General features: G+C 40.0%; 1 protein-coding gene across 7 annotated transcripts in view; it reads left to right on the top strand.

Moving 5' to 3' along the window:
* The first annotated feature begins 1,056 nt into the window (after positions 1–1,056).
* Positions 1,057–13,503, top strand: part of GOSR1 (golgi SNAP receptor complex member 1) — a 47,642-nt gene continuing 35,195 nt past the window's right edge. The window contains exons 1-5 of one of the 7 annotated variants that reach the window (XM_063656130.1): positions 1,057–1,186; positions 1,483–1,642; positions 5,310–5,430; positions 8,382–8,469; positions 8,820–8,927. In XM_063656130.1, coding sequence (XP_063512200.1) covers positions 1,612–1,642; positions 5,310–5,430; positions 8,382–8,469; positions 8,820–8,927 — 348 coding nt within the window. In that variant the 5' untranslated portion in view covers positions 1,057–1,186; positions 1,483–1,611. Of the gene's footprint in view, positions 1,274–1,482; positions 1,665–5,309; positions 5,431–8,381; positions 8,470–8,819; positions 8,928–13,503 lie in introns of those variants that run through there. The other 6 variants (XM_054459907.2, XM_054459908.2, XM_063656128.1 and 3 more) reach the window with 6 other exon arrangements.

A 13,503-nucleotide genomic window follows, 5' to 3' on the forward strand; every position in this document is an offset into this window, starting at 1 on the left:
AAAGTTTTAGATATGAAAAATGCAATAATTGACATGAACTCAATGAATAGGCTCAACAGCAGAATGGAGGGAACAGAGGAAAGACATACTTTCTGTCAGCAAATCTGAAGACAGAATAGTAGATAGTACCAAATCCGAATGATGGAAAATAGACTGAAAAAAAATTAGCATAACTTCAGAGCTATGTGGGACATTAACACAAGATCTAGCATTCACGTCATCAGACTCCCAGAAAAAGAAGAGAAACAGTATGAGACAGAAAAATTATTGGAAGAAACAAGGGCTGAGAATCCCCCAAATTTGGCAGAAGACATAAATGTCAGAATCAAGAAGCTGAGGATACCCAAACAGGATAAATCCAAAGAAATCTACACCAAGGCACATCATAACTTCTGAAAACTAAAGAACAGTTCTTGAAAGCAGTGAGAGAGAAAATGTATTTTAGCTACAGTGGAAAAACAATTCCAATTATAGTCAATTTCTTATCTGAAACTGTGGAGGCCAGAAGGAATTGACACGTTTTTCAAGTGCTGAAAAAAGAAATTGTCAACTTCAGATTGTATATCTGGCAACAATATCCGATCCCCTAAGAATGAAGGGAAATCAAGACATTCTCAGATGAAGAAAAACTAATAGAATTTGTCACCAGTGACCTACTCTTTAAAAAAAAAATGGCTGAGGGAAATTCTTGAAACAGAAGGGAAACGATTAAAAAAAGGAATCTTGGGACACTAGGAACGAAGAAGAGTAAAATATGCATAAATCAAGTAAGCTTTCCTCTTCTCTTGAATTCTCTAACTTACGCCTGACACTTGAAGCAAATATTGTAACATTGATGTGGTTCTCTCAATGAATGCAGAGGAAATACTTAAAAACAACTATATTATAAATGAGTGGGTGAAAGAACTTTACAGGAATCAAGGTTTCTACACTTTACTAGAATTAAGTCAGCACCAGTAGACTGTGATAATTTATGTATCTATAAAGTGTGGGTTTGGACAGCAGATTTTAGCAGGTTGAGGGCTCAGGCCGAGAGCACGTAGAAGCAGTTAGCTCACTCTTTCTAGATGTGGCGGCTGACAAGGACAAAGAGGGCTGGGACTAGAACTGCTGTAGACAAGGAAAGCAGCCAGTGGAGAAGAGCGCATACGCCAAAGAACGTGGATGATGGAGCACAGGCGGGGAGGTAGGATGAAGGAAATGGCTCTGGGAAGAAAGGGTCTCTGTGTCTGAGAAAGGAAGAAATTGGCTGAAGATACACATTAGAGACAAGGTGAGGGAAATTGAGGGAGTTGCCTGAGGATGATTCTCCTCCCAGTCAAGTAGGCACCTGCTGAGAGAAAGGATAAGCCGAGATGAGGGAGATGATGATGGTTTGGGGCGCAGAAAGCGGGAATGAAAGACACTCAGGGAGTGTCAGGAGGCTAAAGCCGAAGTTTTTTCTCTGGCTACTTAAAAGCTGTAAGATAACGAATTGATCAGCAGGTGGCAGTGTCCGCGGAGGCTCGCATCCCGTCGGCCCTGGCGCTCAGGGCGGAAACAGGCGCCATGGTGACTTTCCGGCCTGCATCGCCTCTGCTCTCCTATCCCGGCTGACGTTGGACAACAAAGATGGCGGCGGGGACCAGCAATTACTGGGAAGGTGAGGGCGAGAAGGCCTCCGGGTGCGTCCCACGAGGGTGAGAGGGGCTGAGTGAGGACAGATCTTGGGAGAAGCAGCAGAGGAAAGAACCAGACCCCCGGAGCGGCCGAGCTGAGCAGCGGGGCTTGCCTAAGTGGGAGGCCCGGGGCCTTGGGGATACCGAACGGTCTGGGGCAGGGGTCTGGCCTGGTCGGGGCGTGTGAGCGGGACGTGGGGCAGGGGTTGGGCAGAGTGGACAGAGCGGGGATGTAGAGGAAGAGGGATCTGAATCGCCTGGGTGGAATTGTGTTGAGGGAGTAATGGAACTTGGACGAAGGGGCTTTGGGGTACGAACTCTGAGAGGAAACGAATGTTGAGGAAGAAGATCCAGAGCCCCGGAGACTGGAGGAGTCAGCGCATTGGAGTTGAGGTCACTATTGGAAAACTGAGTGGGAAAAGAGAAGGAGGAACTTGCATTCTGGTCCGTCGGAGGAAGTATGAAGAGAATAGGAGACAGAATGTCTCTTATTGGGTCCCCATGACAACTACAGGTTGGGGACTTCCAGGACTGGGTGTTTGAAGGAGGAGAAAATAACTTACCCTTCTGCTCTGGAGTCTAGAATCGGTTTTATTGAAAAAGTTGAGAGAACCTGTGTGAATTGCAGTTACATTTGCTATACTTCTCCCACCACAAAAACCTTCTTGTGATTTGACAAATGCATTTATTTAATTGCTGAAAATATAGTCGGATAAAGTGAGCTTACATAAAACTCATTCCTGGACCATGATGATCAACAAGAGCAGAGAAAGCTCACCTTTTTCTCCCAACTGTCTCTTTGCTTTACCGCCGCATAGAAACTACTTTCCAAATTCTTTTGACCTGTTTCTATTGCTATCCACTGAAGCATCTAGAAACCACAATATTGTCACTATCAGCCCCTTGGTCTAAGAAACTTAATTCTAAATTTATCCAGATTTGCCTATCATACTTTCAAAATGCTTTTACTTGTGTTTCCTGCTAGAGAAGACAATTATTCCAATCACAGAAAAGCATGCTTATAGTTTAAAACATGTATTACAATGCCCATTTGAAATATGTGTACTAGCTAGAAAACTTTTTTTTTTTTTTTTTTGGAGACTCGCTCTGTCGCCCAAGCTGGAGTGCAGTGGCGCTATCGATCTCGGCTCACTGCAGCCTCCACCTGCTGCGTTCAAGAGATTCTCCTGTCTCAGCCTCCTGAGTAGCTGGGACTACAAGTGCATGCCACCACGCCTGGCTAATTTTTGTATTTTTAGTAGAGACGGGGTTTCACCATGTTGGCTAGGATGTTCTTGATCTGACCTCGTGATCCGCCCGCCTCTGCTTCCCAAAGTGCTGGGATTACAGGTGCGACCCACCGCGCCCGGCTGCTAGAAAACATTTTAAAATTATGTAGAAGAGGCTACTCATATCTTTATTACTAGTCATTAGGCTGTGGTTTTTTGAAGCAGCATGCTATAATATTACAGCGGCTCATTACTGACAACCTACTCTGTGCCAGCTGCTTTAAGCATATGATTACCAATACATAAGCAAACCCTGAAGGTAGGGGTTTAAAAAACAAGAAGCTGAAGTTCATAGGTTAAGTAGATTGTCGATAAATCATAGAGTCAGTAAGTGGCTGTGCCGAGATTCGAACTGGCATTTAGTCTCTGGGCAAATATGCTCCACTGTGTTAACTATGCTTTCTATTTCTGGTTGAAAAGCATATTGAAATAATGTTTTGTATTCTTTTTGAAAGAGAGATTCTTATACAATTACCTCTGGTACTTCTGCCCTTTTATTTTAACCTTCACTTCAACATGAATGAGAATACTCGTATCTGTGTGTGGGTGTCCAGACTGTGGCTTTTGTCACGCAATCCTTAGATGCCAGACTGCTAAACCAATTTCTCTACTTGCCTGTTTGCTTCTGCTATTAAAACTTATGTACTTATTTCTATCATACTTATATTCGACTTTGTTAGTAGCACATTGTTTATTGTTAGTTTTAGCCCTCCAAATTACTTTCAGTAAGTTTTTTTTTTTTTTTTTTAGATGGAGTCTCGCACTGGCGCCCAGGCTGGAGTGCAGTGGCTCAATCTCCACTCACTGCAAGCTCTGCCTTCCAGTGCCTTCCAGGTTCACGCCATTCTCCTGCCTCAGCCTCCTGAGTAGCTGGGACTACAGGCGCCCACCACCACACCTGGCTAATTTTTTGTATTTTTAGTTAGAGACAGGGTTTCACTGTGTTAGCTAGGATGGTCTTGATCTCCTGACCTCATGATCCGCCTGCCTCGGCCTCCCAAAGTGCTGGGATTACAGGCGTGAGCCACTGCGCCTGGCCTCAGTAAGTTTTTTAAAGGTGGTTTTTGGCCAGGTGCGATGTCTCATGCCTGTAATTCTAGCACTTTGGGAGGCCTAGGCGGGAGGGTCACTGGAGCTTAGGAGTTCGAGAGCAGCCTGGGCAACATTGTGAGACCTCATCTCTAAAAACAAAAAAGAAAAAAAGAAAAAGGCAATTTTTGTGGTAACTTTTTTTCTTTATGTTCAATTGAGAAGTCATTTTGGTCTGGGCATGGTGGCTCACACCTGTAATCCTAGCACTTTGGGAGGCCAAGGTGGGTGGATCACTTGAGGTCAGGAGTTAAAGACCACCCTGGCCAACATAGTGAAACCCCGTCTTTACTAAAAATACAAAAATTAGCCAGGCGTGGTGGTGTGTGCCTGTAGTCCCAGCTACTTGGGAGGTAGTTGAGGCATGAGAGTTGCTTGAACCCAGGAGGTGGAGTCTGCAGTGAGCCAAGGTCATGCCACTGCACTCCAGCCTGGGTGACAGAACGAGACTCCATCTCGGAAAAAAAAAAAAAAAGTCATTTTGCTATTATGAAAAGAAGTTTGTAAGCCTAATAAAGCTTTGGAACATAAAAAGCAAAATCCCTTTCAAAAGAATAATGGTTTCTTTCTTATAACAGTAACCAGTAAGTTGATAATGCTGGTCATAAACCATATTTTTAGTTCCTTTGTGATTTGTATTCTTGGCTTTCTCTGAATTGCAGAATTTTAGTTATTGCTATACAAATAGTTTCAGGAAGGGTAGAACATTTGTTTTCTAGCCATCTTTGGAGTAAAGCTGCAAAGTTGCATCTGCCATTACTATTTCCCTTCTTGCCCCCTCTGAAGTTTATTAAGTGACTGATCTGCTTTGCTGGGCAAGTCCTTGGTTTCCTTCTTTTAAGACTTTTTTTTTTTTTTTTGAGACATAGTTTTGTTCTTGTTACCCAGGCTGGAGTGCAATGGCGCAATCTTAGCTCACCGCAACCTCTGCCTCCTGCGTTCAAGCGATTCTCCTGCCTCAGCCTTCCGAGTAGCTGGGATTACAGGCATGCCCCACCACACCTGGCTAATTTTCTATTTTTAGTAGAGATAGGGTTTCTCCATGTTGAACAGGCTGGTCTCAAACTCCCAACCTCAGGTGATCCGCCCGCCTTGGCCTCCCAAAGTGCTGGGATTACAGGCGTGTACCACCGTGCCCAGCCAACACTTTTCTTTATGGGGGTAACAAGATCAGTATATGATCATTTTCATAGTTTGTTTTCTTTAGAATGGTCCTGTGATTTTTGTGTCTACTTTTTATGTCTAATTATTTGTTGTTATAATTTTGTTAAAGATCTCAGGAAACAGGCTCGACAGCTGGAAAATGAACTTGACCTGAAACTAGTTTCCTTCAGCAAACTATGTACAAGTTACAGTCATAGCAGTACCCGAGATGGAAGACGCGACAGGTATAGGTACTACCAGATTCTGTCTCTTATGCCTTAACTGTGTTTTTAAAGGATTAAAAAATAAACTAAAATATATAACTTCTGTAAGTTGGTCTATTGGTGAATTTTTGGTGTTTTGTTTTGCCATTCATTGTTTTATTTTTTAGTGACTTATTAAAATTCTTCTGAATTCTCGAGACTAGCATTTATTTGGAATCCTTAGACAAAGATTGTTACAGTGTCAAAAGAAACCTGCTGGAACTTCAGAATAAGTTTGTATCAAAAATATAAGTGTCTAATTCAGCCAGTGTAGGGAAGAGGTGGCTGATTTGCCCGTGTGGTATGTATTTCTTGTGTTTTTCAATTGCTAAATGGACCTGCGGATCTACCCAGGTGCCAGGTATACATACTGCTTTTCTGGTGTTTATTGTATTAGAGGGTATTTAATGCACTCTGTATACTTGTTATTAATTATCAAAGCTATCTTTAATTTTGGTACTTTTTTGAGAAACTAGTATATTACCATATTAAATGTATGGAAAATATATTCTTATCTTTGAAGCTTATGCTCTGTATAAGTCATCCACTTGTTTCAAGAAAATATTGGGAGTAGCCAGGCACAGTGGATCATGCGTGTAATCCCAGGACTTTAGGAGGCTGAGGCGGATGGATCACTTGAGCCCAGGAATTCAAGACTAGCCTGGGCAACATTGTGAAACTCTGTCTCTAAAAAAAATAGAAATAAAAAAAAAATTTTTAATTAGGCAATATTTAAGACAGTTACAAAGAATAATATCAGGAACCCCCATGACCCTATCTCCCATTTTAAAAAAATGATAATTACTCATTCCACTGAAGCCCCTTATGGCACCCCACTTTCTCCTACCCGATAATCGACACATATTCTTACTGCATGTTTGTATTCCTGAGCAATTCATAGTATTCTATTGTGTTATATAGTATATACATAATATAGTTATTCTACAGCTTTTTTTTCTGTAACATTTTTGAGATTCAGCTATGGATTCATTTAACTCTGGTATATTCATTTGTAATTCATATGTAGTATTTTATGACTGTATCACAGTTTAACCATTTGATGATGGCCATTGTTTCTAATTTTTGCTAATTAATAATAATTTTGATAGCTCACATAGAGTGTTCATCATATGTTAGGTAAGAGCTTTCTATAAATGCTGCTGGGAACATTTTTACGCAGAATGTTTCTATATACCTAGCGGTGAAATTGCTGGTAGCAGAGTTGTTGTTAATCCACACTTATTTTACATACTTTTTCAAAGATTAGAAGTGAGTAGGATATTTGTCAGCTAATAAAAACAATAAAATCTGAGCTTGGATTTGAATCTAGGTCTATCTCCAGAGCCCACACTCTAAACCCTACTATAGTGTGTACATTCGAATAAAAAGCTAATTTCAACACTATAGCCAAAGTACTATTTCTTTTTCATAAGGACTCCTTGGTTGTAGAGGCAGCAAGGCCAACATTGACTCTAGGATCTAAAAATAAATTACTACCACATCAAATAGATTGCATTGCTTTGGGCTTGGCTTTATTTAGCAAGTAAAGAGAATGAAGAATGTTCTTTCTATGCATTTTCTATGTTCTGTGTGCTTCATGAACTAATACTTTTGTTATTCCTCTAAAGGAAAAACTATCTTAAAAACATTTCCTAAGAAATTCTACCACAAACTGAAACTGGCTTTGTAGAATTACTTCAGCCTAACTCCCCTTCTAAATAAAAACCTAAGGCCATGAGGATCAGGATTTGATGTGTATTCTAAAGTGTCTTGTTTGATGCCCAGGTTGGAAGCATGTCACTAGGAGTCAACTAAGCAATAACTAGAATATTATTTATTCCAGGAATCTTGCTTTCTTTTTTTTTTTTTAACTTTCTGTATTTTGAGAACTTCAAGGTCTATGAATCATTACCCACCTATACGATGAATTAAATTTAACTGAATCCTAGTATTATGAAGAATTAGTTTTTGGCCATTTCCCTTTACTCTTATACTGTCCTGATGAATATATGAATATAATGAGTATAGAATAACCAGTAGTAGAGATTGCTCTCGCGTTCATTCATTTATTCAACAGATATTTAATGAGCATCTACTATGTGCCAGGCTGTATACTAGGTGCTAGGCATATATCTATGAATAAGACAGAGCAGTTTTTTCCTCCCTTCATGAAGCTTTAATTCTATTGGCATGTTGTTCTTTTTCATATATCTGGTAGAGGAGGATTTATATTAGTAGTCTACAGAGCATTTATTTAATCTTTTTCATTTGCCACACCCAGGCACTGTCACAGGGTAGGACAAAGTCTTCAGTAAGATTGGAGAGCATAGTCATTGCCTGGGCATTTATCTGTGTCCAGTATAACTCTGATCTGTATTGAGCTGCTCATCAGATGCTAGTACATACCTAACCTGATGAAGGTTAGTGGTGTTTTGGAAAAGGCAAAAGAAACAATGAGGACAGTTGGGTTTAGAATTTGAATCTGTCAAACGTAAGTTTCACTTGTAAAAAGATAGATTTTTTACTATTCAGATTTGAAAAGGCAATTTAACACAGTTCTACGAAACAAAAGGATGATTGCATACTGTAAGTGAAAATGGAGAAGATTAGTACCAAAGCATGCAGGACATGGCTGTATATATTGGATTTAAAGCCAGTTCCTGAGTATTCGTTAGCTAGTTATCCAATCTGTGGATCATTTAAACCTCAATCTTATTTCCTCTTGGTAAGAGTCAAGGAAAGAAGAGAGAACTTAATGTTGAGGTTGAAGGAACCATAATTCCTTTGGGGTAAAAATGTAAAAGATTGTTTCTCACAGACCCTATATAACATAATCCATAATTCATTTTATGGCTCCTATTAATTACCTTATTATTTTAAGTATGTTTTAAAGGACTGCATTTGAGTAATGGATCCTCTTTAACTGAACTTCTTTTTAGTTCTGATACAACACCCCTTTTAAATGGATCAAGCCAAGACAGAATGTTTGAGACAATGGCGATTGAGATTGAACAACTTTTGGCAAGGGTGAGTGCTTTCTGTTAAATGGCTATTTTGCAAATAACTGTATACTTGTTAGATAAGATCCTGGATTATATTGAGACAGACATGTTTATTGAAATTATCCATTCCATTCAAGATGTGTACCTCCCCACACCACTTGAATTTTGATGACAGCCATTCTCAGGTGATATGATGTTATTTTGGTCTTTATGGATTATGTGGGGGAATGCTGAATTCTTACTTGCTCTCTTGTTTGTTTTTTGTTTTGTTTTGTTTTGCTGTCAACCAAAAGGGCGTATAGGCAAATAATTTGCTTTTAGCTGTTTATAGTGCTTAGTAAAATATTTTGATTGTTTTTTTTTCTTTATTTCTAGCTTACAGGGGTAAATGATAAAATGGCAGAATATACCAACAGTGCAGGTGTCCCCTCCTTGAATGCAGCCCTGATGCATACATTACAGCGGCATAGAGACATATTGCAGGTAATATATTGGGCTCGAGACGTTTTCATTATCACAGGAGTTTGGGTTTTTTTTTTTTTTTTAATCCCAGCATTGGATATCTGCACATATATTTAAAAGGACAAAGAGAAAAATCTGAGAAAATAAGTGCCATGCTATAGGGACTTGTTTTACTTTTTTTTTGGTCACCATTATAAAATTCTGAAAATATCTAATAGCTCTTGCTATTTCCTGGCGAAGTTGAGTAATATTCATCACTGGGTACATATACTTCCACTGTGGGAGACCTAGCTAGCTAGCTGTAACAGTGAAATAGCCAATGGTCGTGTATAGACAATAACATGGTGGGTAAGAGTGTACTTTCATCTGGCTTTGAAGATAATATGGAGGGGGAATGATTTGCTATACTTGGTATATTGTTTGAGAAAACAGTAAATGTGTATGCACCAATAAAACTAAATAAACTTTTAAAGATTTAAATGGAGGATATGTTAAGAATATAGTAGTACAAATAGAAAGGCAATTTTTTTTTTTTTTTTTTTTTTTTGAGATAGGGTTTCTCTGTCACTCAGGCTGGAGTGCAGTAGTACAATCACGGCTCACTGCAGCCTCAACCTCCCAAGCTCAAACAATCCTCCTACCTCAGCGTCCTGAGCATCTGGGACCACAAGCACATGCCACCACGCCTGGCTAATTTTTTAAAAGCTTTTGCAGAGACAGGTCCTTGCCATGTTGCCCAGGCTGGTCTCTAACTCCTGTGTTCACGAGGTTTTGCTATATTGCCCAGGCTGGTCTCTAACTCCTGTGTTCACAGGGTTTTGCTATATTGCCCAGGCTGGTCTCTAACTCCTGTGTTCACAGGTTTTTGCTATGTTGTCCAGGCTGTTCTCTTAACTCCTGTGTATGGGCAATCCACCCATTTGGCCTTCCAAAGTGCTAGAATTATAGGCATGAGCCGCTGTACCCAGCCACAGATATTTTTAATGTTGAGAAAAGTCAGCAACTATTTCTAATTTTAAAAACTGTTTTTATAAGTAGGAATAGATGGCCGGGCACAGTGGCTCGTGCCTGTAATCCCAGCACTTTGGGAGGCCGAGGCAGGTGGATCACCTGAGGTCAGGAGTTGGAGACCAGCCTGGCCAACATGGCGAAACCCTGTCTCTACTAAAAGTACAAAATTAAGCTGGGCATAGTGGTGGGCGCCTGTAGTCCCAGCTACTTGTGAGGCTGAGGCAGGAGAAGCTTCAACCCAGGAGGCGGAGGTTGCAGTGAGCTGAGATTACACCACTGCATTCCAGCCTGGGCTACAAGAGTGAGACTCCATCTTAAAAAAAAAAAAAGGAATAGAAAGATACTTTAATACAAAAATGTATTATTGGGTTAAAAGCTAGCATTGTGTTTAAAGTGAAAGCAATAAAAACATTCCCATTGTATGAAACAAGACAAGGATACCCATGATCGCTACAGATGTATAACGTTGTTTTTTAAGTTCTTGATGGTGCAATTAGACAGTAAAAAGAAATGAAATGTATGCTGGGCATGGTGGCTCACGCCTCTTATCCAAGCTGTATGCTGGGCATGGTGGCTCGCACCTCTTATCCAGGCACTTTGAAGGTCTGAGGTGGGCGGATCATTTGATGTCAGGAGTTGGAGACCAGCCTGGCCAGCAGGGTGAAACCCCTTCTCCACTAAAAATACAAAAATTAGCGGGGCGTGGTGGTGGGTGCCTGTTATCCCAGCTACTTGGGAGGCTGAGGCAGGAGAATAGCTTGAACCCTTGAACCTGGGAGGTGGAGGTTGCAGTGAGCCGAGATTGTGCCACTGCACTCCAGCCTGGGCAACAGAGTGACTGTCTCAAAAAAAAAAAAAAAAAAAAAAAAAGATGTAAATATTGGAAAGGAAGAGGCAAAATTTCTGTGAGGTAGCAGGATAAAATTATATGTCTAGTACACGCAAGAAAATTACCTGATAAAAAGTTAGAAACAATTAAATTCAGTAAGATGGTAGATCACAAAATGAATACATAAAAGCAAATAGTTTTCCTGCTATGATAGGAAATAAATGATAACCTGTTAGAAAATAGAATGGAAGAAACTATAAAGCATTTATGTATGAACTAAATAAGAAATGTGTAGGAGTTGTATGTGCAGAATTCTACTGAGGGACATAGAACAAGATTTAAGTAAAGGAAAGAATCATTCTGTTTTTGGATAGGAAGACTTTCGTCTAAATTGCGTGACATCCCAGTGGAAACAGCAGGGTTGTATCGTTGTTTGTTTAATTAAAAACAAATGACATAATGACACCAAAGTTCATTTGGAATCATAGACATACAAGAACAACCAAGAAAAACAACCTGAAAATGAAGATAAGTGGTAGAGGGTTCCTAGTTCTACCAGATCTTAAAACCTGTTAAAAAGCTGGAATAGTTAAGACAGTTTGATACTAGAGAAAAAAAATAAATAAATAAAAACAATTAAACAGAGTAGAGTTTATATGTAGACCCAATTATGTTTGGAAATTTTTAGTTTCTAATAAAGATGTTGTTTAAAATCAGTGGGGCAAAGAGAAATTATAAAATAAATGGAACTATAACCATTGCCTAATTATTCAGAGATTTAAAAAAAACAATTCTATCTCAATCCTCACATCCAGAACAAATTCCAAATGAATCCAAGAAGTATAGAAAAAGAAACCATAAAGCAGAGGTGAAATTTATAAACTTTTGAGCAGAAAGGACTTTCTAAATAAGACTTGATATTGGAAACCATAACGAATGGCTAATTTGCTTACTACACAGAGAAATAATAGAAATAAGAAAATGACAGTAGGAAAATGGACAAAGGATATAAAATTGCTTACAAAAAAATGAGTGGCCAAAACTACAAAAACATTTTCAGCAGTATTTCCAAATAAAAATACAGAAATCTAAAAGAGGTGATTTTTCACATGTCAGATTAGCAAATGTTGAAACATTTATAACCCATTATTGGCAAGAGTAAAAATAAAAAAAGGGCGCTCATATATTGCTGGTGGGAACATAAATTGATGTAATGTTTATAGAAGGCAGTTTAGCACTACCAGAATTTAAATGAATGTAAGATTCTTTGATCCAGTTGTTCTTTTTTTTTTTTTTTTGAGACAGAGTCTCGCTCTGTTGTCCAGGCTAGAGTATTGGAGTGCAGTGGTGCGATCTTGGCTCACTGCAGCCTCCACCTTCTGGGTTCAAGCGATTCTTCTGCCTCGGCCTCCTGAGTAGCAGGAACTACAGACATGCGCCATCACGCCCAGCTAATTTTTGTATTTTTAGTAGAGATGGGGTTTCATCATATTGATCAAGCTGGTCTCGAGCTCCTGATGTCATGATCCACCCACCTCAGCCTCCCAAAGTGCTGGGATTACAGGCATGAGCCACCGTGCCCAGCCCTGGTCCAATTATTCTATTGCTAGGCATTTACCCTTTTTTTTTTTAAGCTCTGTTGAACTTAATAAACATTTACTCTTTAAATATACTTTTTTTTTTTTTTGAGACGGAGTCTCACTCTGTCACCCAGGCTGGAGTGCAGTGGCGCGGTCTTGGCTCACTGCAACCTCCGCCTCCCGGGTTCACACCATTCTCCTGCCTCAGCCTCCCAAGTAGCTGGGACTACAGGCGCCCGCCACCATGCCCAGCTAATTTTTTGTATTTTTAGTAGAGACGGGGTTTCACCATGTTAGCCAGGATGGTCTCGATCTCCTGACCTCATGATCCGCCCGCCTCGGCCTCCTAAAGTGTTGGGATTACAGGCGTGAGCCACCGCGCCCAGCCTAAATATAGCTTTTTTAAAATAAAAGAGTTCAGTTAAAAAAATATATGTAAGAATGTTTATTGGCAGCATTTTTTTTTTTTTTTTTTGAAACAGAGTCTCGCTCTGTTGCCTAGGCTGGAGTGCTGTGGTATGATCTCAACTCACTGTAACCTCTGCCTCCCAAGTTCAAGCGATTCTCCTGCCTCAGCCTCCCGAGCAAAGTAGCTGGGACTACAGGTGCGTGCCACCACGCTGGCTAAGTTTTGTGTTTTTAGTAGAGACAGGGTTTTGCCATATTGTCCAGGCTGGTCTCGAACTCCTGACCTCTAGTGATCCGCCCACCTCAGCCTCCCAAAGTGCTGGGATTACAGGCATGAGCCACCTTGCCTGGTCTTGCAGTATTTTTAATAGCAAACAAAATGAAAACAACTAATATGTTTATCAGTAGGGAATTTATTAAATTGTGATAGTCATAAGATAATATTCTATGCAGCTATTAAAAAGAATGATGCAGATTTCTTTTTCCTAATATGGAAAGATTGCTTGATACTTTATGAAGTACAAAAAGCAAGGTGTACATCAGAATGTATGTTATGACTTACTTGGCAAAGTGAAAGAAATAATAGATAAGCTTGTATATGTAAAAACGTATTTCCTGGCCAGGTGCAGTGGCTCACGCCTGTAATCCCAGCATTTTGGGAGGCCAATGTGGGTGGAACTCTTGAGGTCAGGAGTTCAAGACCAGCCTGGCCAACATGGTGAAACTCCATCTCTACTAAAAATACAAAAATTAGCTGGATGTAGTGGCA

The sequence above is a fragment of the Pongo pygmaeus genome, chromosome 19 (assembly GCF_028885625.2).
Source record: "Pongo pygmaeus isolate AG05252 chromosome 19, NHGRI_mPonPyg2-v2.0_pri, whole genome shotgun sequence".
In the NCBI taxonomy this organism is placed as follows: Eukaryota; Metazoa; Chordata; class Mammalia; order Primates; family Hominidae; genus Pongo; species Pongo pygmaeus.